At 39.6% G+C, this 27,437-nt stretch overlaps 1 protein-coding gene across 4 annotated transcripts in view; it reads right to left on the bottom strand.

The window, feature by feature from the left end:
* CEP112 (centrosomal protein 112) overlaps window positions 1-25,945 on the bottom strand; it is a 195,998-nt gene extending 170,053 nt beyond the window's left edge. For 3 of the 4 annotated variants that reach the window (XM_064728177.1, XM_064728179.1, XM_064728181.1), the window contains exons 1-8: window positions 25,564-25,788; window positions 25,051-25,171; window positions 23,943-24,133; window positions 23,084-23,232; window positions 17,651-17,741; window positions 14,495-14,569; window positions 6,682-6,729; window positions 6,481-6,558 (exon numbers count right to left, since the gene is read on the bottom strand). In XM_064728177.1, the coding sequence (XP_064584247.1) occupies window positions 6,481-6,558; window positions 6,682-6,729; window positions 14,495-14,569; window positions 17,651-17,741; window positions 23,084-23,232; window positions 23,943-24,133; window positions 25,051-25,150 (732 nt within the window). In that variant the 5' untranslated portion in view covers window positions 25,151-25,171; window positions 25,564-25,788. Of the gene's footprint in view, window positions 1-6,480; window positions 6,559-6,681; window positions 6,730-14,494; window positions 14,570-17,650; window positions 17,742-23,083; window positions 23,233-23,942; window positions 24,134-25,050; window positions 25,172-25,563; window positions 25,789-25,860 lie in introns of those variants that run through there. The other variant, XM_064728178.1, reaches the window with a different exon arrangement.
* Between the last annotated feature and the right edge of the window lie 1,492 nt (window positions 25,946-27,437).

Here is a 27,437-nt window from a genome sequence, read left to right as displayed (position 1 = left end):
CTAACAAACATTTATAATTCCCACCACATATCTACGCTTCTTTGTATCTTTACTCTTCAAAAACAATACAATTGCTATTTCCAGTTGCAATAGTTCACAAACTAATTTTACATAGTACTCTTTAATAAGAAACTAGATATTCACTTAATTAAAAAATTAATATGACATTGCCCCATTCTTATAGCCAGTAAAAATTAAAGGTTTTGTGCTAAATCAAATGTTTCCAGCTTCCCCCATCAAGGAAAATCTGACTCTTTAAATGACACTGAAATTAATAAACGCTTGCTTGATACAGAGAAATAATTGAATGGCCAATTGTTCTTATTCATATGTAAATGTCATTAGGCTCTTTCAAGAGAGAACAATGTATTTTTCATGGATTTCCATGCTGGGGGTGGTGGGAAGAAGAAGAGAGAAGGAGAAATGCACCCAGCTCTGTATCCCAACAACTGCAATAAGTGGAAATGGTATTTGTGTTCTCAAGGATGTTTTCTCTGGCCAAGGAACATAACATGGATATTAGCACTACAACATATCCTGTTATTTAACAGCTTTATTTGCAGGGTCCCACTTCCACATGGAACAAATGTCTGCCACCAGTGGGAGACACTGACATCAGCAAGGACCAAAAGCAGTTCAGGATATGTCTGGAAATTAAGACAGCTCAGCCACAGCAGTATTAAATGCAGTTTTATAAAAGGCAGCACAAAAATGCAAGAAGCTGTATCTTCAGTTGCCAGCACTGAGAACTGAACCCAGCTGAATCTGTGAGCATGCAGAAATCACAGAGGTTTCAGAGGGATTTAGGGAAATATGAATATAATGAAAGGCAGCACATGAGAATTTCATGGAATTCTGCACAGGGCCCAGTCCAGCGAGTGAGTCTGAATACAGAGTCACCAACACTGACTTCCTCTCCCCAGTGTTATTCCTCTCTTTTTTATACTGCATTTTAGCAGCTACTGAACTTTTTATACTCATTTCAAGATCTCCTAAAGCAACCACTAAACTGTACTCCCACCTTCTTTTCGCCATTAAAAATAACAGCGTACAGCACCTACTTTTTCTAGTCAATGTCTTTTCTCCCTCAAAAATCAGAATCTATACATGAAAAAAAAAATCAAACTTTCTTCCTCTTTTTTTTTTTTTTTTTTAAGACAGACACACTTTGAGGCAGAGATTAATCATGCAGCAAAAGATTAATTCCCAGCTGCTTGGCAACCATCTGGACATTCTACTGGTTAAAACACTAGTTTGAATTGCTAACCTACCCCTTTGATCTTTCTCAATGTCTCCAGCCCATATGTGCAATAATTAAAGACATAGTCCACAAACTATTGCAAAAAAAATAAATAAATAACTGTACATGTACATCTAGATCTCCACAAGCAGCCTGACTGGTATCAGGAATTATAAATCAGCAGCCAGTTTATGAAAACATGTCTCATCTTGACATCCACTGTGTGTCTCACACCAGTCTAGCAATAAAATAAGGTTTGGGGTTTATTACATTACATTCTGAAGAGTTATCAAAGCAAGGCAGGATGTGACTTCCTCACCAGGAACACAACGGACAACTTGCACATGTTTTTGGGAGCAGGACATTAATCAGGCAGGAATTATGTTAGCAGCAGTCAGGATTGCTGTGATTTTAAATATGAACGAGCAGATTCCTGCTCAGGACGATTACTCAGTGGTGAGAATCAGTTTACAACTGGATTCTCCAGATAAATCACACCCTGCATTCATAACAGACACAAGGGTTGCAGAGAGAAGGAGAAAATTCAAATGAACCAGAAAATAGTTGCTGTCACTGCCTGGAATATTTTCAAGGGGAAATAAAACAGAGTTTTCAGAAGCAAGCTGTCACAAGGAAAAAAAGTTACAGAAAAGTGAAAATCACAATGAAAGGCATAATTATGTCATATCTGCCTTTTCTTGCCCCCTCATATGGGTCACACTTGTGTGAACAGTAAGCAATACACGTTCTTACATTTTAACAAGAATTAAAAACCAGGATTAAAAACCTAAACAATCTTTACCCTTGGAAATCAGCATGACATTTATGAGCAGGAATATGGCTTGGACAGTCCCCAGTGAACAGGATGACAAAAGAAGGGGAACAGCAAAGGAAGAGAACTGGAAGAACAGAGGGATAAAAAGAAAAAAAATTCCAACACACAAAGCTCCAGTTATTGTAAGACTCAGTTTTTGGGCCCACTCAAGTGCTTTCAGAAAGTTCATCAAAACCACCCTCCTCCTGTTATTAAAAAGCACAAACAGCCCCAGCACATCTAAGGAGGTTCCTGGAGCTGTATCCAGCTTTCCTGATTCCATACACAGATGTTTCTATATCCATCCACCAATATTTAAACTCCAGAGACACACACAGACATGAGCACACACTTTTAATTCAATATATTACACAAAAGCACAATACTGATATTTTTTTTTACCATCCTCGGAAAATATGAACGAAAATATTTCTTTTAAATGAGGAAAAAATATAAAATCCATGATGTAGCTAAAGACACAATAATGTTAATTTTACAGTGGTTTAATTACAAGAGTTCTTTTTTAGGATATTGTCTCCATATTGGGTTTATTTATTGCTCGTATTTGGCATGAATTTCATGTATTTAAATACTTCACTATGGAACAGGGCATTTAAGAGGAAGAAATCAAACCCAGCAGGACAATGCCCACTGATCACCATCTCCTAATTGCAGGGACTCTTATCTTCAAATGCTCTTTCCCTTCTCTTTTCCATGCTGACACCAGCCAGTGTTATTCACTCTCCCTCCCGAGTTTTACAACTTTCTTTCCTCCCTGCATTCCTTTCCCTACATTCTCTGTATGGTCCCTCTTGGGGGAAATCCATATCACAGCCCTCGTGCAATTTGCTCTGTTTCAAGTTATAATCTCCTGCCAGATAAGTGAGAAGCACAGTAAATCTGCTGCTTTCAACACCTTCAATGCAGAGCCCTTTTAGCCAGACCACGACTTAACTGTATCAGCACTGCAGATTTTATCTCCACGTAAATATATCACTAGATCCCAACACTTCTGCTGCAGTAAAACCATAGAAATGGCTTGATGATCTTTATAAACAAAATTTGTGTCACGCAGTAAAAGGGAGTGCTCATTCCCAAAATAAAAGGAGAAAAACAGAAATAAAGATTACAAAGATGAAGGTCCTAAATAGCTTTTTAAAAAGGCTGCATCCTCAAGATAAGACTTCTTGAATCATAAATCCATAAAACACTCTTCGTTTTTCATCTTGCTTCTGGTCCTTGATCCTTGAAGATGCATTTTCAGGGAAAAAAAAAACCAAAAAAACTTCTTTTTCCTATTCTCTATGTTCTCTGTTATCTTACAGCACCTATTTCATCTGACAAACTGGTGGAAGCTATCCCACAGGCCACTGCCTTCCCCACAATTCCAAATACATCCTTGAAGATGCATTTTCAGGGAAAAAACCCCAAACTTCTTTTTCCCATTCTCTATGTTCTCTGCTATCTTACAGCACCTATCTCATCTCTCCTTTTTCTCATTCCCCAGCCCACATGACAAAACGATGGAAGCTGATCCAGGGGCGTTGTCCTGAAAACCCAGCCACTGCCTTTTCCCACAATTCCAAATACATCCTTGAAGATGCATTTTCAGGGAAAAAACCCCAAACTTCTTTTTCCCATTCTCTATGTTCTCTGTTATCTTACAGCACCTATCTCAGCTGACAAACTGGTGGAAGCTGTTCCAGGGGTTTTCTCCTGAAAACCCAGCCACTGCCTTCCCCACAAAAATCCTGCCCCCAACTTCATGACCATTTAGCCTGGGCTGCTTTAGTACACAAGAGGCTGGAAAAGTGGTTCCAGTGTCCAAAATCCTTATCACTGGATTCCCAAAAATCAAAACAGAGGAGTGACAGGACTGATAAAGTCAACAAAAACATTGGAAACACTCAATGTTCTCAGTTAACCCAGACAGATGAAGCTTCACAATTTATTGCATAAAGCACTGAGCTTGCCAGTTTGTCCGAAAAATAAATAAAGAGCTGGTATACAACTCAGTACAAATCTATTCCAGGTATAACCTTCAACTGAAAAGTGAAAATTATTTCCAATATGCCTCTGATTTGTTTAGACTTCCTTTGTTGAGATAAGATAAATAAATATCTTTGCTTACAAAATAATGAAACAGAAGGAAATTGAGAAAAAATGCTAAGAATAAATAAGACTGACAAAATGAAAAATTAAGAAAGAGAACTACTTTAAAGAAACACCAGAATGTCTCAAAGTGATATATCAGATAAACTAGCTGTTTGAGAAAGGTTAAAAGAAATCAGTTTATTAACATAGCTGATTTTATTTTCTCATTCCAGAAGAATTCCAAACCTGTATCTTAGCAATGGCACAGAATCTGTTTATTCTGAAAAATCACAAATCAGACTTTTCCTTTCCCCCTCCCCTGCCCCGTGGAGCTCTGGGTGACACAGGATGGCCAGAGGTGGAGTTCAAAGGGACATTTTCCCTTTTTATCAAGACAGGCCAATCACCCCATCTGTCGTGCTTTGCTGTCCTGCTGAACAGGGATTTATTCCTGTTGGGTTGCATCTCCCTTGTTTAAACCCACAATTTTTCAGTAATGACCATTTCCCAAACGGTTTAATCCATGTCAGAAGAGTTTGGGGAAGAGCTGACTAAAAGCCGCTGCCTGATGCCATCGGCGTTCTCGCAGGGCTGTGATGTGGTTATCACTGCTCATGGCCATGTGTTCGGCATTACAGACTCTAAACAGGTGCAGGAATGCTTTATGAACAAAGGTCTAAAGGTTAAAAGCAAAAAACCCCACAGTTATCCTATTTTATGTTCTCCCCTTGTACTACAAAGAGGTTGGGAACAGTTAATGATTCCCCCGGACCCCTTTGTACAGCACCATTTCTCTGTTAATACATTCACATTCTATAAATAAAAAGGACTTTATTCCTAATTGAGCTTCACAAACAAAATAAGATGAAAACACATTTAAGTTTTCTCGTTAATAGCACACACATGGTGATTGTGAAACACTGTCTGTAACCTTTCCAGTTCAAACCAGCCCACAGTCGAGCACCATTAGCAAAAAGTCCTGGATTTTTTACTGTGTGGCTTAGAGGATTTTTCCACTGAACTAGCAAAGTATTAACTGGGTATTTTATGTAGCTCCTTGGCATGGATTCCTGTTTATTTAATTTGAAAATATTGTTTAAATGACAACACTGTGCTTTCAATTTATTTATTTCTTGGGCTATTTTCACATCTTATGAAACCTTGCCTCATCCCGAGGCACTGGTGGTTTGAACATTGTCAATCCAGAACAGCCAACAGCAGAGCAGAGAAAGTGAAAGGCACAAGGATTGTGCAGCTGCTTGTTTGAGCACGGAGTGAGGCAGCCAGGTAGCACCAGAAAACATTTCATACACATCCTTTTATTAACAACTGAGGCATCTGCCAACCAATTTTACCCTCCTCTGTATCTCTGCTAAAGATGTTTCCTGAATTGTCATGGAAGGAACTTTAGGGCAGTTCCAATCCATGTTTCCTTACAAGACACCAAGGAAATGAAAGAATGTTTTCCTGCTTTGCTGATGATGCCTTTTCTCCCCAACTCAGACATATTTGGGGTACTTTGTGGATTTAGGTCCTTCTGGATAGCAAGGAACTATGTACATTGTCTCAATTTTCCAAGAGCATGCGGCTGAAATCAGAAATTCTGAAGATAAACAAAGCATAGTACTGGATTTGTTTTTTTGTTGATTTTTTTAATGATTGGTTGGTTGGGTTTGGGATTCTATTAATCATTTTCCTAATGCACCTTGAATTTCCTTTTCTGCCCATTAATTCACTGTCTTTCAAAAAAAGAAATGTCTTAAATAAAATGAGCAGCTTGTGACAAAATATCTCAGGCAGTCGACTTCCTTAAAGCATGAAAAAGGTAAAAATGACCACAAAATTTTACTTTTACACATATTCAAAGCAAAAAACCACGGGGTGAGAGAATTAGACAGCCAAGCTTGGGCAGCAATCTCAGGAATTCACAAAGTTACAAAGAAGTAAAATAAAACCCCATATGACCAAAAGAGGATTGGAGCTCAATGAAGCAAATACAGAAATAATGTAGATCCTATCAGAAATAAGGTCAAAATCTCCTCAATTTGAAAGGGATATAGAAAGCAAACAAAAGTCCCCACTAAATCAAAGGTTTTACTGCCTCTATTAAAGGGTAATTTGGAAAATTTCTAGAACTCAATCTCTCCACTAAAAATTCTTTCAAAGGACCGGTAAATATGTTCAGAAAGTCTTTTTTACTCCTGAAATAATTGGGAAATCCATGAAGTATTTAATGACAAGCCCTGTCACTTCAGCAAATTTCTCTTCCATGAGATTTTCTGCTACAATAACTTCCTTGTTAATGCCCAATTTCCAAGGAAAAGAATCCTACCTCCTTCTCCTGCATTTGAAGCAGTGTCTGGTGGTACCGAGAGGGGCTGCACTGCCCACAGTCAATTTTAGGTGTCATCTATTGAAGGAAAAATTCAAAACAACCAATAAATCCAAGCACAATCAATCCTGACCAGTGATTAAAAATAACATAAAAGGTTTGTTTGCCCTACTGAAATACCAAGGGAATATAAATACCTACCACAGTCATTGGCACCCGTTTTTCTCGCAGGTATCTGGGGTTTTCTAACTGAAAAACAAGGCAGAGAAAAATCAGCAGGTCAACAATGTCTGATTTAGTTCAAGACATCATAACTAAACTATATTTAGCACAGGAACTGCATCACTCAAAGAACCACACATGAGATCTCTTAAATCTCATAGGAATGGGAAATCTTCCTAAGAGATCATTTGGTTGGAAATCTACTCAGCAATTTTGGACCAAAAAATTGCACTTTTTTCCTCCCACCTCTTGTGGTTGCAAAAATTCCATCAATGCATATCATAAAAAATATTTGGCAGCTACATACATAGGCTTATGCAAAAGATTTCCAACTCTGGAAATTCTCATTGAGATCAGTATAAAGCTACAATACATTTACAGATTGTACTGATTAAAATGTAGTGCTTTTGAAAAATTACAGTTGGGTGCGTTGAAACTATAGCCACACATGTAAGTTATAGAGACAAAACATAAGGAAATAATTCATTAACATGGCTATATAATTAAAACAGCTCTCTTAATCACTATTTTTAAGAACTGGAGACAAAGCATTGTTCCCAACCCACTTCCTCTATCAGACAACTCTATCTTTCTCATTTTCTCAGACAAGGAGGCTCAAACATCACATCACAGAGAAAGCAGAATGCCCAAAAAAAGCTTTCAAGGGTATAATCTTGTAAAATGTGGCAGTGAGATCTGGAATATGAATGAGATTGCAATACACATTAAAAAAAAAAAAAAAAGTTGTAGGATTAGGTTGATCTACGAGGCATGGCAAACATATCAAATGCTTGCACTTTCTGCAGTAGCATGAAATAAATTTGTGTGTTGAATTTATCAGTGGAAAAGAGGCTTAATCCCTCTGAAATTTCAATTTGATACAGTATTATTCATTTCCTGTCCCAAAAGGTGATGTAGGATTTCTGTGTGGCGTTGAGTTGTCATACTTCACCCAGAAGTCATTGCAGATACTCACATTTAACACATATATTCAGTTTCAATGAATGGTGTTATCCAGAATTTTAGAATATTAGCTGAAAGCATGAGGAAACCAATAATTTAACAATATTTATTGTCAGGGAGTTTGCTAAAAGTTACACTCAAGTTCCCTTCACACAAAGTATCCTGTGTTGGCAGTTAAATCCATGGGCAGCCACCAGGGAATGAAGAAATCCTGGATGCACCCACTGCCACAAAAAAGAGGAATTTTGGACACAGAAGAGACTGTGAGGAGAGGAAAACAGGAATGGGATCAGCCTGGAGCACCAACCACAGGAGATCCAGTGGAGGGGAAGGAAAAGTATATCAAGAGAAAGGGGAAATAAAAGGTACAGAAATTCCAAACTGGAAAATTTTTGGATTTCCTTTGTCCTACACATTTGTACCTGCAATAGGATTTTCTACCTACATTTTACTGGTATTATATTCCTCCTCCCACCTCAATTTGCCCAATTGAGGTGTTCACCAGAAGCTCAAGGCACTCCCCAGGTTGGGATCAGTGGAAGCCTTGACCAAAATCTGGTGGAACCTGGACAAGGCTGCAGAGCCACATTTCAAAGCCCTCATGATTTCCCAAAGCCCTGTCTCTCATGCAGAATCACCCTTCACTTTGGCTTTTTTAAGCCAAAGTAATATAAAAATTGTTGTAAATATTTACAATTAATTAAAATCCTTTATCTGCCCATGGCATTCAGCTGTTTGCAGCCTTCACTTCAAAACCATCTGAAAAGCTAAGGTACATCCTACTTGTTTATGGGAGAGAAGGAAAATGTGTCTCTAATACTTTGTAGGGCCCAAGTCTTGCATTTTTTGATTTTGTAACAGCAGCCATATGTGCTTTGAAGTTAAATGTTCCCACTTTGTTACTTGTTGTGGATTATATCCACTTAAACTGATCTGTAAACATTTAATGCCTCAACATTCATTCTTTTCATGCTGGTCTTCTGCAAAACTTCTTGTTCTCCAAATTAAACCACATTAAAGAGGGAATATCACAATAAAGAATGCCCCAAAAAAGAAAAAAAAAAAGTCTGTATTTATGAGAAACATGCAAATTTAAAAATAATAAGCAAAAGGTCAAAGACAAGCCAAAATACATATGTATGAAACTGAAGGACTGCCATGAGAAGAGCAGTAAATCACATGTTTTTTTAAGAGTATGAACCAAATAAATGTCATCATGAAAGACATCTTTATTTGAACTAGAACTGAACTCTAATTTGTAAATACCACTTCTTAACAGAAATGGTATTTTGAATGTCTTTGTAGAAAAGATTTTGGATTCCCCTGCTCTGTTAGGCAGTCTGACAAGAAATCATGTTTCAATTTGTGAGGAGTGCAATGGTCACCTTCTCTTTCTCCTAAACCAGAGCTGTGAAGGTGCTGGGTGATCAGATCCCCATGAAGAAATCCCCATCACCTAACAGAGATAATCTACTTCATTAAAATATGTATTTTTTCTTATTTAAATTCAATATTGAAAAAAAGTATTGCAGAAACGTACATAAAAATAAAATTCCAAAACTGCATTTAGGCAAATTAGCCATAATTTTTAAGTTCAGTATTTCCAATTTTTATTTTTTTAACAACACCTAAAGTAGTCAAAACTAAATATTTATGAGTTATACAAATTTAAAGCTATCAATGCAAGTAATGAGTGAAGTTGAAACCCTTCACTCAAAGCATTGACAAAAGTTGGAATGCTTTCCCCCAAAAGCAAGCACAGTGCAGGAAAAGCACGATTTTGAGCTTTAAGTACTTCCACAAGTCTCATCCTCATCAATTACACTCCATCCCTCAGGCTGAAAATATGGTCCAGTCCAGAAATTCCCACCAAAGCTTTGCTCTTTTGCTCAGTAAATATTCCACAACAATGACAACACTCAAGTCATGGTTCCAAACTACCCCTTAAAGTCCTGTTCCACTCTTTGCAAGATGTTTCTCCAGGCATGGATATCTCCAATAATGCCCAACTTCAGCCACTCACAGAATATTGTAAATTTTAAGATTCAGGGAATAAACCCCCCACACTTAAATCTGCAGGCTCGTTGCAAATTCCCCCCTAAGCTTCATCAAAGACAAAATGGGATTGTTTTCAAAACAAGGATGGCAAAAACACACATGAAAGAGTTAAGAACACTTAAGACTTTGAAATGGTAAACAACTAAACTGAACCTTGCCCTAAATTCTTACTTTAATCTACCAAACCCAGCCAGCCAGCATGTTCCCTACAGAAATAACTGCTGAGTAGCTTCAGGAAATTTGAGTAAGGACATTCTTATCTAACATCATAATTTGTAGGGAAGTTCACTTTAATGCTGCTGTTGCAGTCTTAGTGGAAGGACATTAAAGCACATGAAGGCTGTTTGTCAGCATGGAAGTTGAATTTATTTTTTTGAAGTCTCAACATCACTTGGAGTTCACTGTGGGAAAGTTTTCCCAGCCCTGCTGCCCTCCAAGGCCACAACATATACAGTAGGTATGTTTATAGTAAGCAGCCAGACTGAGAAACCAAACAAAAGATAATCAAATGCCTTGTGCAGAAATGGTTGAGCTTAACTAGACTGGAAAGACCCAGGCAGATGTGAGCCAAGGCTGCAGCCTCCCAGGAATTCCCTGCACTCCATCACTTAACCCTGTGTTACAACACTTTGTTCCAAGGAAGGAGAACAGAACACAGCCACCAACCACAGAATTTCTTTGGTCTAAGTCTTCCAAACCTTTCCTAAGCAATAACATTTCCCAGGACAAGTTCTTCTGGGCAAGACTGAGCGTCCAGCCAGCCCCACATCACTTCTGGGAAAAGCTAAAGAGTTAATGTAGCCATGATATTTTATGAAAAATCCTTTCCTTAGGATTTTTCCTCCTGAGAAGCTGAGAGGCCTCAGGAACAAAATGTAAACATTGATTATCTGCTGCTGTGGAATGCAACAGGTGCATCTGTGATTGGTCTCATGTGGTTGTTTCTAATTAATGGCCAATCACAGTCCAGCTGGCTTGGACTCTCTGTCTGAGACACAAACCTTTGTTATCATTCCTTCTTTTTCTATTCTGAGCCAGCCTTCTGATTAAATCCTTTCTTCTATTCTTTTAGTATAGTTTTAATATAATATATATCATAAAATAATAAATCAGCCTTCTGAAACATGGAGTCAGATCCTCGTCTCTTCCCTCATCCTCAGACCCCTGTGAACACGGTCACAGAATTAATTCCTGTCCTGGCTGAATTCCAGTGATGAAAAATCGTGTTCTCCCTGATTAAAAAGCCCTTTGCTGTTTCCCCAGGGTGCAATCTCTTTGTGTGCTTTCCACCTAAAATGATGTGCTGAATTTCCTGGGATGTTTGAAAGAGATGCTTTCAAACTGGCTACAATTTGGTGACAAATGAAACTGTACCACAGGCATCATGAAAGAGACAGAAAGGTGAGGTAAGAATTTGCAGGGGTTTAATTCATTGCTATCTCTTTATGTAAGTTAATTTTTTTAATCTAATAATTATGTTTGTCTACAACCTAAAAAGCTCAGCTAAAGAGATAAAAAAAAAGAAAAGGAAAAAAGGCAGTTTAATTCCATTATCCAATGAGGTTTTTCCCCTGACACTACACATCTCTCACAATATTTAATTATTTCTGAGACAAACAGGAGATAGTCACCTTCCCTTCAGTTATGAAGTGCGCTAGAGCTGCAATATTATGACAGCTGTTGATGAAATAAGACCACAGAACCACAGAAAAGTCTGGGCTGGAAAGGACCTTAAAGTTTTTTCTCATTCCCTTAGCCCAGGTTACTTTTATTATATTTCAGGATGGCTGAAGAATGACAAAAAGTTCAAAGTAACAACATGACCAAAGATCACTGGTATTTATTTGTCTCAGCTCCTGAAACTTTTCCCTTCAAACAGCCACACAAAAGAATTTCTGCTTTTCCACATTGCAAATGCACCTTCAAGGCATTATCATGAACACCTGATAAAGAACAGTCCCCACAACAGTTTAGATAAGAGTCAATACAGGCTATGAAAAACATATTTTATGATATATGTAAAATGAGTGTAAATTAGTATTCCACGTATGAAAGGCAAATTTATCACAATCAAAACTCAACTGATTTTTTTCAAGCATTTACTCATGCCTGATTAGAATCTAAAGAACTTGAATCATAAAATGTTTGATAGGGATAATCAGGAATGCTGCAAGGAAAAGGGGAAAATTCTTTTATTACTCACAAAAAGTACCAATATCAGCAAAGTAACACAACAGATTTACTTCTCCTGTAGAAAATGTTATTATTAAGAACAAATATCTGAAGCCTCCAGATTTGACCTCTCAGCTTAGTAGAAAAGTCATAAAAGCATTTCCCAAAACTTTCCACAGTACTTTTAATATTAAAAATAAATAAAATCTCAATCACTGATGTGGGTATATCATAAAAACTGAAAACGCATCCAGAATGTGTTAAAAATACAAGACCTTTGAAGAAGAGGAAATTTAAAATATATTAAAGAAGAAGGAGGCTGAAAGATAACAGTAAAAAATAAATTATAACAATTTATAACTGGTCATTTCAATCATTTCAACCCCAGGCTCAGCAATACCTCACAGCTGGAAGACACCAGGATTGTCTCACCTAGAATTTGCAGATTCTTGGATAAAAGCATGGTCTCTATATAAACCTGCCTGAAATACTCACAGCTTCCTAAAATGTGACAGATCTTACTGACAAAAATCCTTGGATAACCAAAGAAAGTTTCAAAAGCTTTTCAAAACAACTCTTCTTTAGCCCAGGCAGCTCAAAGTGAAAGCCATTCCGTATCTCCCCTCCCATCTTCCCCCACTACTGAAGTATTTTTTGGGTCAAGGGTCTCCTGTATCTCAGGTGGGATCACTGTAAATTGAGTTTCCCAAAGGTTTGAAGCTGGGAGTAGCAATTAAAGGACAGCAAGACGCTCCCATGGCAATTTAAATGCTTGCAAACAACAGCAGCCACATCTGACACTCAAACCTTACAGATTCCAAGGGATCACTTAGTGGGGTTTTTTATTTTTAGCACTGCCATGTTCTTTAAGTGTGACACTGCACTTAAAACTTCCTGACCCTTTCAGAAGCCACCGGAGGCCGTGATCCACAGCAGGGAAATGCTGCTCAGCACAAGCCCTCGCAGACCTCTCCTTTACAACCTCCAATCCCCTTTGTCAGGTAACTCCCAACAAGTCTTATCAGGCAATCAAAGTCTCTCATGAGCGACTTCTTTAATTACCATCCCTGGAGAGGAGACTTGAAAAACTGATTTATGTGCCACGGTAGCCAATTTGTTATCCAAGGGAGCTCCTGTATCAGCAGAGGATCATCACACTTTAATAACCAGCCATTATCAGCACAACACGATTGCAAACTGGAATTTCAATTAGGGAAAGAAATAAAATACAAATAAAATGGCAGAGATAAGAGATAAGCAGGCAGGCAGATTGACACAGATATAAAAATGCAGGATATAAAGAGATCCTTTGTCAGCATCAGTTGGTGTAATTTGTAAATGGCCATGAGCAAGTTTTCCCCCTTAAAGCAGCTTTGAAAGCTCAAGGTATTACAGCTTTCTGCTCCTATTTTCAATGGATAAATACAGCCCAAATATTCCAAATCTGCAAGCGATTGCACCTTTGTTTCAGGCACCTGCACAATGCTGACACTTTCATCCATCTCCACCCTCAGCTTGGAAAAGCCAGAGAAACACCAAGAAGGACAGAAAACCATTAATATTCTCTGTTATCATTTCTGATTGCACTGAGGAGAACTTGGCCATCCATGAAAAACCTGAAGTGTAATAGGCAAGATTTTTTAATGCTGTCATATCCCTGTGGACTGACAATAGTGCAGGAAGAATAAGGATCATTTGGCAGTGATTAAAATGACAACATGAAAATATGTGATTATTTCTCAAAAAACAAGGCTGAACTATTTCATTAAACTCTCTCTCATCACTCCTAACTTTGGCTGCAACTCTGTGAGCTTTCAACCTATGAGAATAAGCCAAAATAAGGAAGAAAAGAAAGAAGAAACCTCCCTGTTAAAATCAAAGTGAACTTAATAAAACTAAATTGCTGTAAGAATATTAATTCCAATGAAATAGGTTAAAGATTTGGTGGTGCGAGCGAAAGGGTTACAAAAAAGACAAAATAACACAATAGAAAAAATACATTAAAATACATCTACAGAGAAGAGATGCTTCATTGTCTCCGTAGAACTATCATGGACTAACACCACAGAAAACACAACCAAGGGAATAAAGTCTTATAAGAGTAATAAATTTGAATTATTAAAAGGGAAAGAAAGAGGTGAATACACAGAAAAGCCTCCTGAACACTTTCAAAAGGAGGCACACTGACCAAAAAAACCTGAGTTGTACTAATGACTTATAAATTCTGCTTTGGTTAAAAAAAATAAACACAGAAAGCCAAACTCTTCTTTCATTTATGCAAGTATAAATAAAAAGTAATATTACAGAGTCATCAAGAATTATTCTGAATTTCTACCAGAGTAAGACTCTTGGTTTTGACCACCAGCCATTATTTGGCCTGATTTATGAGTAACCATATTAAATGTGTAAAGATTATTATTACTTAAAATTTCAATGTTTTCTTCTCATACATTCACAAATAGCCTTTCCAAGCCTTAGCAACTCATTTCTAAAAGATTCCCACACAAAGTTTTGCTGGCTAAGCTCAGAAAGCGAACTACATTACTGACAAGTTCCCACTGTAAGTTAATAAATAAGTAAAGAACTCAGTTTATTTTACCCCAAGATTCCAACTATTGAGCCGTGCTTCCAGGTCATCATCATCCAATGAAAACTTTCTTTTGTGTTGATCATCCTGGAACATAAAAAAAAAGTCAAGGAAAATATCAGAGTTGTTGGCAATGAATTTTTTTTTATTTAAAATTAAACTTCTCATTGACTTGGCCATAGCTACACTGCACTTCCTAATAGTGTCACAATATTTCTGATGGCTTTAACCTAAACAGCTCAGTTTCCAGAGGATACTGGGCTGAGCAAGCAGCTCAGAGGATAAATTAGCCTGGCTCACCACCTCAATGTTCTTCTTTATTTGTTTCCAAAGCAATAGTCTGTTTTGTAGAGGGTGAATTTACTAAAAGACCCAAAATACTCCTTTTTCAGGCATCTATTCATCTCCAAAGTGCCTTCTGGGGCTAATGCAGAATTCAGAGATCACCTGATCGGCCTCCAAATAAAAAGGCAGATTTCAAATGGAAGGAAACCAAGGCAGGGAAGGTTCTCAAAGCAGAGGACAGAGCAGCTCAAGGCTCTTCCCTGATTTCCAGCACCCAGCCAGGGCTGGGTTATTGCTGCTGCAGAAGTACCAGGGAATTGCCCCTCAGAAGAAAAGTTTTTCCTCTGGAATAACAACAACTACCAACATTTAATGGGTCTATCAGGGAAAGCTGGTACAGAACATTTTCCTTGGCCCAGGTATTTAAAAAACAACACTGAAGCCTGAATTACTTTGTCTCATTTGTGTATGGCCCTGCCAGCACCTTTTCTTTAAATCTCATTTGTCACAAGCAGCCAGTGAGCAGAGCTTGGGCTGCTGTTAATCAGCACTTGCTTGAGGCAGCTCTTAATGTTTCTTAAATGTTTCTTAAAATTCTCCCTGCTCCTCTAGCTGGGCCTGAACCATGCCAGAACATCTGTGAAACCCCAGAACATCCCTGACAATGGAACAAGGTATTGTTTGTTCCAGCCAGCCAAACGTTATCAAACTGGCAAAGCAAGAGGGGATTGGTTCACTTAAAGGCCCTTTTAGAGCTGCAATCACAGGAGAATCCACAATATGGAGCTGAAGATCAATGAAGTGCAGTGATTTGTCCAGCACTGACCTGGAAGCTGCAGCAGAGCCAGCAATAACAGCAAAAAAAAAATTAAAAATAACCAAACCAAAGCAGCAAAACTCCCCTCAAAAACTTTAAAGCTCCAAATCCAAGTTTCAACTGAAAAATATAATTTTTTTACAATAACTCTTCCATAAGGAATATTTCCTGAAGTAAAATAAACAGGAAACCAATAAGGAGACATGTAGTAAAGCCAGCATGTGGTTTTATTTTTAATGATGGCATTTCTGTATTTAAATTCCATTTGTATACATACAATCAACACACACATAAATACATTCCCAGCAATCAGAGCCCAGAGCACAGACACTGATTTCTGCCCACTGAGCACCTGTAACCTGCCCTGATAAACCATCCCCTTGCTAATCCTCTATCCCAGATGCACAGCAGAACACAAATTTCCTCAGAAAGGAGCTTCCAGTTTATCCTATTTGCACTTCATGTCCTCATAAATCCTCAGCTGTGCCCAGCTGCAATCTTTCTAAACTGTTCCTGTGATAGAATCAAAAATGAAGCGTGGGCAGAGCGGGAGGAACAAACAGGAAATTCAGTGCTCAGAGGGGTGAGGGCTGCTCTAGGTGTGGTGAAGGACACTGCAAGGCCACAGAGCACATTTTAGAAGGTAAACAGCACATTTCTTGGTATCACACATTTGTCAGGAGTAATTGTCAGTGCAAAGCTTGCAATTATATAAACAACATCATTGAATATGTTGGACTAAAAGGGTTTCAGACAAAGCCTGTTCAATGCCCTTTCATCAGTCAAAATGCTCCTTGTGGAAAGTCTGATGAAACAAACTGTCCAAAATTCACTCTTTCAGAGGTCAACCGTCACTGAACAGAGCCAGAGGCATCTCTGCAGCTTTCTTTAATCTGGTATTGCAAAATACAAGATGATGTCAATGCAGGCACGTTGCCAAGCCTGGGGAAAACAATGCAGCAGACACTGAACACACAACACTAAACAGAGGTCAAGCATTAGGATGAACTCAGCATCCTACAAGAAATTCTTTTCCCCTGCACTGCAGAGGACAGATTTTGATGAGCTTTAGTCCTCCCTTGTTGGAACCCTGGTTAGTGAGAATTTGAGATTTTCTGTGCTGCCAGGCTCTGACCCACAAGTGAACATCGCACTGACCTGAGGCTGTGGAGAAGCTTCCAAAATGGAATGGCAGAACTGGGATTGTGGGTGTGAGTTTGAACAGAAGTGTGTGATATCACAGGGTGGAAAACTCAGAGTTTAAGGTTTTAAAATATAGTAATATATATATAAAGCAAGATGGAGGTTTTAGGGCAGATGCTGCTTCTTCTTCTCCACCTTCTTCTCCATGGGTTTGGGCTGGAACCCTGGTTAGTGAGAATTTGAGATTTTCTGTGCTGCCAGGCACTGACCCCCAAGAGAAACCTGCATTAACCTGAGGCCATGGAGAAGCTTCAAAAATTGAATGACAGAACTGGGATTGTGGGTGTGAGTTTGAATAGAAGTGTGTGATATCACAGGGTGGAAAACTCAGAGTTTAAGGTTTTAAAATATAGTAATATATATATAAAGCAAGATGGAGGTTTTAGGGCAGAGGCTGCTTCTTCTTCACCTTCTTCTCCATGGGTTTGGGTGGTTTTGTGTAATTGGATAAAAAAAGTCCACATTACAGGGCATGGGTGGTTGGTTACTGAGTTATAAGTAAAAATAATTTAGGTGTCATTTCTCTAATTAGACAGTTTATCCTTAAAAGGCCTTGTTGAGAGAGAGATGGAGCTCCATTTTTACTTGGTTCGAGTGAAGTGCTGTAGAACTCAGGGTTTGTGAGTCTGTGACATAGATAAGAATTAATAAACATGAGTCCCAACAAGAAATACCCTCCAGCACATTTAATCCTGACCCTGGCAAAAATCAGAAAAAAGCCTGACACTCCCTATCACTCCCTCCCAAACGTCTGCACCTTTACACAGGGATCATGACCCACACCGCTGGAAATAACAGCTTTACAGGGATATATAAAACTCAGGGAAAGCAGAGCTTTAGGACAAAAAGGAGAAGCATCTTACAGACAGTGACGTGCCTAGGTCATCTTCATCCGTGCGGTGAGGAGAGCTCAGACAACGGGATATGACTGATGGCTTCTCACTGAGTCTTTCCCTGTTAGTAATGACAGGAGGAAGCAGAAAGAGAGGAATTCATTTTCAGCAACTTGTGGCACACAAAGGATGTTAATCACAGAATAGAATTGGGTAAAATATATATAAAATAACTGTCGAGATGGAAAGGTCGAAAAAAGAAAAAAGGAGAAAAAAGAGAAAAATTTCATGTTAAAGGCAAACAAAAGCCTTGAGTGTTCCATTCAAAAAACACCACCATAAAACCCCACACCAAAAAACCCACTAGAAACATTGTGTACATGACAGTACATTAGAAAGTGTTCTTTGTTTTCCTTCACTACATGACCCAACATCTCCCAAAGGATTTTAGGATAAATCCAGGTTAAGGAGAGGGCTGATCTAAGAGAACATTTTTGAAGCAATATTGCTAAGAATATGAAACAGCATAAAATGGAGTCCAGTGACTCAGAGAAGAGGAATTAAGGTGATGGTTGGTTGCACCATAGGGGAGACTTTTAAGATCAAAAAAATAGGTTAGAACAAGGTAAATGATCCTATAACACACACAGGACAGGAATGACATACACAGATCTGCACAAAGGCAGCCGCTTGAAAGGTCAAGGTGGAAAGGAACAAGTCCCAAAGATTGTTTTGGCTTAATTTCATTTCTGTTTTATGGACTAAAGTGGAATTTATGGGGGATGGTAAAGAAATGCCCACAAGACAGGACACAAGCACAGCATGAGCAAGTGCTCTGTCCAGTGGAGGGACATTGTCTGGAAATGCTTTTGCTGTAAATAAAACACTTGAGAAAGGGAAGTGCAGATCAGCAGACAGGTGAGGAGAATTGTCACTGATGCACCTGGCCACTGACATTTCTCAGCCACAGAGCAGGAGGAAAAAGAACAAAATAAAGTAGAAGTTCTAAGCATTTATTAGATGGGTTGATACAGCAAAAGATCCAGAACAGTAGTGAAACAGCCTTCAGCACATACTCCACTGTCAGATCCACAGGTATTAAGGTAATTAAAAACTGCTGTTGGTCCCTTCACCTTCCTAGGACTGGCCATATTATATTAAAGTCAAATCAGAGCATTCAATACCTCCCTTCCTTTCCATCTGGCAGCAAATGAGATGGCTGCTATGCCAAAAAGACACTGAGATGAATGAAGTGTTTATGAACAGAACAACAACTGTTGGATGTACAATATAAACCAGTCACTTCTAGGGAGACAAACACAAAGTTTTCACAAAGCACAGGGCCCCAGCTTTCATCAGAACAGCAGGGAACAGAGAAATGCAACAACTGGGAGCCTACCTTCCCTTCCAGCACCAATAAATCCCATACAAACAGCATGTATGGATGCACAATAACAATTACAAAGCAGTAAATAGTTTAGATAAGCAAAGTCTTAGGGGTAAAAAAGATCAAAAAGAATATGATAACACAACGACTGCCTCTTGCATTTCTTACCAAGATTTCATTTGACACAAAATTACCTTTAATTAAAGGGAGATAAATCTTTGCCTGTGAGTAAATCTGCCCTTTCATCAGATTTCCTTTCTGAGTAATACTCAGGTTACCTAACAATGCAATAAAGTTCCAATTGTTAAAATGAGAGAAAACAGAATTCATGCCCTCATCATTCAGGAACATCAACAAATACACAAGCCAACCCAAGCTACCTGTAATATTTGCAAGCACACCAAAGGGAAGACAACAGCCTAGATGCATTCTTAGTTCTGTTCTTGCTCTTTTGAAGATGAACTGTAAAGGAAGCTCCTTTACTTGATTGTACAACCAGATTTTGAAAAGATTGAAAGGATGAACACAATTTTGCTCACATCCAGTATGTACCACCTGTCCATTACCTTTTCCAGCCTCCTGCTAATACAAGTCAGGCTCCAAAAAGCACAAGATGAATTCTGTTTCCTCCCACTGCAGGTAGTGAAGGATGAGCAGAGTTTTGACATCAACCTGTGACCTCCTGCTGCAGCCCAAGCACGGCACGGGAGGAGGCAGCAATTTGCTGCTAATAAACGAGATTAGTAAATATTCCTTCTAGGAACAAAGTGTGGGAAATTCACTGGTTCTTCCTGGTCCACCATGACTACACACTAACATTTAACAATGTTTTCAGGCACACTCTATAAACATAGAGTAGAATTTTCCTACAGGGTCAGAAAGCCCAGGTTTCTTTTCAAACCAATCTAAATATTTCTCAAACCAACCCTCTCACATTTCAAAATAAAGCTGCACCTTTCCAGTCCCAGCCGGTTGGATTTATTCATCAACACCCCAGTTTGCAAGCAAGGTTTGTATATCTAAGGCTTTTATTTAGGCTGAAAAACAACTTCATATGGAAAAGTCAAAATTGTCCAACACAGAATTATCTGTATTCCAAGATAAAAATCACTATGAAAAGAATTCCTGTTTGTTTGGGTCTTTGAAAGGAGAGAATCTTGAGATAAAGAACATCAAGCAGTTACTCAAACATGTCTCACTGACATTATCTATTATGCCCTGAGAAAATGTTGTAGGAACTGAGTCATGGCTGGAATGCAAAATTTTCATCCAGCTACACAAATTCCATGCCCAGGGATGCAGTTTCCCAGTGCACATTCAGAGGAGAGAGCCAAATACAGTGGAACTCGGTCACCATCTGCTGGCTCTCCCTACAAACTGCACATCCAGAAATATTTAATATATTGCATTTTCACCTTCACTGATTGCTCATCCAAAATTGTAAATACAAAGAAAACCAGGATCTATATGTTGGATATAGGTAATATCTTAAAATGGTCACATTTAAGTAAATATTAAGTATGTAAATATTTTGTGTTTTTTCAAAACGCAACAGCTGAAGCTGAAATATTTACCTTCAGTATTTTTCTGCAAAACTTGCAGGAAAATTAGGTTTCTTTTTGCAGTGAAGATTAATTTATGTAATCTACAGAACTATCAAAATTTTCAACACTAATTCAGATTTCCTTAGACACAGCCCAACTCTTGGTCCAAGCATCCACTGGCAGAGCTGTGCATATACACTTGATTTTTAATTCCTTTAAGCCAGTAACATTATTCAATTACATTTACTTGCTTCTCCTGGCATGGAATAATTTGCAATCCAGGGAATAATTTGCAATGCAGGTCTCCAGAGAACTCAGCAGAGCCTTGGGAACCACTCTGATTACCAATGTAGGCATTGCTTCATTCCCACAGGACAGAAGGGGAAAAGTGAAATTAAGTTTCACTACACCAAAAATACCTTTGGGAACTTTGCCAGGCCAAGCTGAATCTTAGGTTCAGACACAAAGTGGGAAAAGACATCAAATTCCAATATTCTACTATAAACCAGGTAGAAAAGAGAGAAAAACTGTGGCAAAGAAGGGAGGGAATGGGTGGAACTGCACCTCAGGATGAAGAGGGAGGAATATGCAATTCCCACCCCAGCTGACAGCACAAATCAGGAATTCAGATTAATTAGGTGTATTTTTTACACCACAAATAGGGCCTTGTAGAGATTTCAGTGTGCTAAAATTGTCCTAACAGGGGAGAGTTGTGCTGATATTGTTTTATTGCTTCTCACACCCAGAGTGATACTTTGGCTTTGATGCTGCTCCCAGGGACTGACAGAACCTGGTCAGACCCAGGCCAGGGATCCTGACACAACACAACAGTAACAAAAATTCTTCCAAGGTCTCAAAAAACATTTCTAAAACATGATACATTCCCTGTTTTCATAAAGTCAAATCTATTTTTTTTTTTTAATTAAGGGTATCTGAACAGCTCCTCCTAACAATTTTCTGTATGTCGGAAACTAAACTTGAAAATGTGCTTCTAACACAATGAAACAAAACCAGAATCATTCCTTTTCCAGTGAATTCTCTGTAATTCACTGACCAAATCAGTAATATCATAACTCAACTGGAAATTCTCCATTGTCTGCCTCTGGTTCTTAAACCACAAGTCTGTTATCAAAACCACAGGTTCTTATCAGAGCCTGAATGCAAGCAACCAGAAGAGCCCCTAATCCTCAAGAAAAGGAGGTACAGAGATCTCAGACATAAGAGAAACTTTTGAAATGATTGTTAGAATTACACACAGCTAATGGATACAGAAGAGTTTCATGATACTCAATGTGATTTAACCTGCAAGTGTCCATCTGTCACTTATCCAAAACATTGCTGGAAAACTAAAAACATGATTGGAAAATGATGATAAACAGCCTAAACATCAGTGTGCCTACAAGAGATCAGTTAATGGTGGCCACTTATGAAAGATGTAAGTGAAGACATGAAAAAAGCATTGGACTTATGAAACTAAACTTGAAAATGTATTTCTAACACAATGAAACAAAAGCAGAAGTTGAGCACTCACTTCCTCTTGTACAGCACCCACTGAGCTTTCACTAATATTCACTCCATGTCTAAGATTGCTTCCTTCACCAAGGATTTCAGAGGTTAAACATTAATGAGGCTTTAAAAGGGGCAAACAAGAGGAAATTCCATCCATGACTGAAATGAAGACACATAAAGAAAAAAAAAGGAACACAGATCCTGATAATCAGCACAAAGTTGTACTAGGTAAGATAATCCAGAAAATAAGTACTTAAGAACAGTAGATTAAACTGGAATTTACCTAAGATTCCCATAAATTAGGACAGAATAGAGCTGAAGTTTTCCAGAGGTCCAAATGACCAGCCTGTCACTCCTTCAATACTGCAGGGACATCTTTCTAAGCCAACAGGAAAACAAGCCTTAATAACAACAACACATTTCACCCTTTTCCCCTGCTGTAAACAGCTCTATTCTCAGCTGACTGGGACTGAGGATGCAGTATAAGCTCACTGGCTGCTGCAAATCAAAAACCTAAATCTCACTCAGCAAAACTTGCTTATCTGCAAGGAGCCACTATTGCATTTCCTCTAAAAAACCTGTGAGCAACAGTCACAGAACAACCTCTACATCTACCAGCTGTGTGCTTGTTTATATTTCTAATCTACAGGGAAAAAAGACAGTTAAAACTATTTGATAAACAGCTGCTTTCAGCATCATGGCCTTAGACTACAGATGTAGGCTTTGATTTTCCATGGTAAGTGTTTGGAACTGAAAGGAGGGGGAGAAGAGGAAGAGAAAGAGGATAGAGGGATGGGACATGGAAGGAGATGTAAAGTCAGAGAAGAAGACATAATGGAGAAAAGCAAGAACAGAGCAGTCTAGAAGTTCTCATTACCCTGAAGCTGTTACCAGAGTTTCTGTCTATAAACACTGATGGTGAGTCCATGAGGGAGTGCCATAAACTCACCCAAACTCATCATTTAACAGCTTACAGCTATTAAGTACAATCAAACACTGCTGAAGCAAGGACAGAAACCTTACCCAGATGCAGGAACTGTTGTTGAAGATGAGTCCTCCACAGAGGACAGATTACTGTCCTGGTTGCCCAGGTCTCCCACCACCCACTCCGATAAGCAGCCAGCCTGCCTGCTCCGAGCTCTTGGTGAACTTGGTTCATCAAAATAAACTGACTAGAACGAGAACAAATGCAAAATCAACAGGAGAATACATTTACACACATACATTCTTCACACCCTTAATGTCATCCCTTGCAGGACTGTCTGCAGTACAATCATTCCTTTTCCTCTGAGGTCAGTCAGGTGTGCAAATGCCACTTTCCCAACCCATGGGAATTCATGGCAACAGTGTAAATATTTTCCAGCACTTCTTACAGGATGGGTAATTTTAGCAAAAATTGGCATTGTTATGTCACTGGAGTTGATGCCAAGAGTACACATCCATTGAGTACACATCCAGAGAGTACACAGCATATTAAGTTCTTCAGAAAGCAAACTGCAACTTTAATGATGTCTATTTGAATTCTATAGTCTTCTTAGGCTACTAAAATCACCACCTTTATGAACAATTTTCCTTTCACAAGAGCTATCCACTGATTAGGACAAAAGAAAGCCTCAAGGGCCTTTTATTACATTTTTCCAAAGAACTAGAAAGCAATTACCTTTCTGTTCCTTCAAACACCATTTCCATACACCTTCTAACCAGAATTTTCAAGACACAAGAAGTTTTGCCCATTGCAAGGTTTTCCCAGCATCAATTACAAGAAATGCCTTTATTTATCACAGAGTTCCACTCAACCCATTCAGAAATCATTTGTCACATTTGGAAAAGCAATTCCAGGATACCTTTTAACAAGTTTTTGTCATGAAGTAATGACACTCACCATGTAGGCAGGCAAAGTTTTCAGGATTCCTTCCTCTGGTTTTTGGGTGAAGGGACCATTCAGAACTCCCCTCTGCAGCATGTGGAGCAGCAGTTTTGCATACAAGTTTCGATTCTCCCTTCCCACTATTCCTATGCCTGCTGCTGAAGGTTTGCAGAGTTTTTTAATCCACAGTGAGCATCTTTTTCTTTCTGAAAATACAGATGTATGGGGTCACTATACATTTTCAGAGCAAATCAAACACATGCAGAAAACAGAAGCCATCACTGTCACCAATTTTGTATGTTTCTCTCTTCTACACCAAAGTTTTAAACAAAACAAACTCCCAAATGACCAAACTAAATAAAATAAATGGTTAAAGACTTAGAATAAAAACAAGTCTTTAACAATGGTTCCAATTTACATATTGCACAAACATTTTCTATAAATTCATGTTTACCAGAAATTTACATCATTTTTTAAACAACATGGAATTTGAAACCCCAGGAATTCTGCACTCACTGCAAGAACTGCCATAAACTACAACTTACAACTGGCATGAGCATTAATGCTTTAAATACACAATGAATCCTCATCCATTTAAAAAATAAATCTCTATTTACACAAGATTTGTTATCAGATAAGGAAATTATTCATTTGGTTAAATGTTTATATATAAAGCTCTTAATTGGTAGGGTTTGTGCCTTTAATAATAACCAGCTTGCTGTAAAAATTAGATTTACGCAACATCATTTATTAATTGATGTTCCTATTATTACACATTCCTGAAAAAATGTTAACAACTTTATAATTAAAAAATATGTGCTATCTCAGAAACAATTCCCTTTAAAATTCCCTTTAGTTTCTACTGAACTAGGTTTTTAAAGATAGATGTTAATGTATTGTAAATGTGCAAAAGCACATTTACATCATGAAAACAAGACAGATAAGGTCAAACAATTGCAGTAGGTACCTGAAACATCCAACTTTACAAGTTGTGCAAACCCTCATCAAAACTGTACCTTGAAATGTCAGAGATGAAGTGCCTGGTTAAATTAATTACACAGAATAATTGTCAGTCCCTAGGGCTTTGTTATTAGTGTTTAAATGCACATTTTACCATCTGTACCTGAACTATTCTGCAGGTTAAGGACATAGGGCTTCATGGCCACAATACAGCGATCTAATTCCGCATCCAGTCTTTCCTTTATTTCATCTTCACTGCTCATGTTGAATGCACACAAATTAACCTGCAAAATTAATGTCATTGATGTAGAAAAGGTCAAATTCTGTTTTACATCAGTCTCTCTTCCTCTTAGGCCACACAAGGATGTGCTTGGAACAATACAGAAAGTGAAACTAGATGTGTTATGTTCAAACAAACACAAACCTAAGACAGATTCTTTGTAAATAACAGGTTCTGTGTAATCTACAAGAATGCGCTTGTTTAGATTTGAAACTGACTAGCCAACCACACAATAAATATATTCATTACACCCAATTTGTATAAAACACCTCAAGGCGTTTGTGTGATACCGCATTCCTAACTTGGTACTCCTTAGAATTAGAGGTTTGGATTTTTTTTTTTTTTTAAGAAGAGCGGGGAGGAAGGAGGGGAAACATCAAGTAGAGCGATAGTTACAAGTAGCAGAAGCGAGAAGCTGTCAGGACAGTTCTTCGGGAAGCAGCCCCGCACCGAGCAGCGCTCTCCGCTCCCGCGCCGCTCGTTCCCCGGCGGAGCGGGGCCTTTCCTGGCACATCCAGCACCGCACGCGTTCCGTGCCGGCGGAGCCGCACACCGGGCCCGCCCCGGGGCCCTTCCCGGCGCTCAGCCCCGGCCCCCGGCCGTGCCCCCGGCCGTGCCCCGGCCCGGGGCGCACTCCAGTGTCCCCGGCTGCCCTCCCTGCCCCGCCGGGCCCCGCGGGCCCTGCCCCGTTACCTCGGGGGGCTGCGGGTCGCGGCCACGGCGGGGGGAGGCGGCGGCGGCGGCGGCCGAACGTTCAAACCGGCCCCGCTCCCGGCGGCCCCGGCCCCGGCCCCGCGCGTTTCCGTTTCCGCGGTGACCGGGGCTGGCCCGGCCCGGCCCGGGCGGCCTCGGGCTGGGGATGGAGGCGGCGAGCAGAGCCCGCAGGGGCCGGGGAGTTGCTGGTCCCCAGGAACGGGGGAAGCTCTCGGGACTGAGGAGTGCGAGGAAGGTGCTGGTGGGGCACCGCAGCCACAGCTGTGAGAGGCGCTGGGCTCTCCTCTGGTGACGGGGGACAGCAGCCAGGGCACGGCTGGAGCTGTGCCAGCGGAGGGTTAGGTTGGATTTTAAATGGTTCTTTCCCCAGAGGGTGCTGGGCACTGCCCAGGCTCCTCAGGGAATGGGAATGGGCACGGCCCTGAGGCTGCCGGAGCTCCAGGAGCGTTTGGACAGCGCTGCCAGGGATGCCCAGGGTGGGATTGTTGCAGTGCCTGTGCAGGGACAGGAGATGGACTCGGTCTTTCCCGCTCAGGATATTCTATGTTTATTTCATTCTGTGATTCCTGCGCCAAGTGATGAATGTCCCCACAGCCCAGCAGTGCGGTCATGGCTACACCCAGTGCTTTCCCCCAGATTCCCTTCGTGGATAGTTATGGATCCGCTCAGAAAACGCCTTAGGAGTCCCCAGGAGAGCCTCGGGGAAGCTGCGGGGCAGAAACGGGAGGTCGCAGAATCCCAGAATCACACAAGCTTGGAAGAGACCTTCAAGACTATCGAGTCTAACCCAGCCCCAACACCTCAACTAAACCACGGCAACGAGTGCCGCATCCAGGCTTTGTTAAACACATCAGGGATGGTGACTCCACCATCTTCCCGGGCAGAACATTCCAGAACTTTATCATCTTTCCTGCTAGCTGGATATTGGCTGTTTCTATTCTTGTATCTTCATTATGATCAACATTTGGGGGAAAAAATGTTTCTATTTAGAGCTTAGTGAGAAATATTTGCCACCGTGAAGTTAAAGGTCCATAAATCAGAAGTAGCTTTTGAGCCTCTGAGCAGTGGGTGCCAGAAAAATGAGTGGATAAAATGAGAATGAAATTTCAGGAGAAGGTTCAATAATTGCAGAGCCAATTTTATTCACAGTTTCTGAGTAAAGTCTGTTCAAGTATATTCTTGTAGGTAATAGAGCGATTTTGAGCTCACTTTAAAACATTAAATATGCTCCATATTGCTGATGGTTTCTGGGTTGTCCTGTCCCAAGGACAGAGAACATGAGGGGGTGTTGTGGAATAGAAGAATTTCAAAGCACATGCCTGACACTTCTGCACAAAAAACATAAGTTGTACTTGTTTTGTTAGAAAGTTAGAAAACCATCAATTAATCCAAAAGAATTAGAGAAATCTTTCAGCTGTTCAGTCTCTTCCTGAGAGAATGAAGTGATTGTGTGTATGTACAATCCCAAATAAACCCTCTGACCTCTTTGATTCGTGCATTTCTCTTTCCCCAAAATCTGTCATGGGCTTTGCTCTGTTGTAGCATCTAAAGCGCTT

This window comes from Zonotrichia leucophrys, chromosome 18 (assembly GCF_028769735.1).
Source record: "Zonotrichia leucophrys gambelii isolate GWCS_2022_RI chromosome 18, RI_Zleu_2.0, whole genome shotgun sequence".
Taxonomy (NCBI): Eukaryota; Metazoa; Chordata; class Aves; order Passeriformes; family Passerellidae; genus Zonotrichia; species Zonotrichia leucophrys.
Note: the sequence above shows the minus strand (reverse complement) of the source record. Positions and strands in the feature narration are given on the sequence as shown.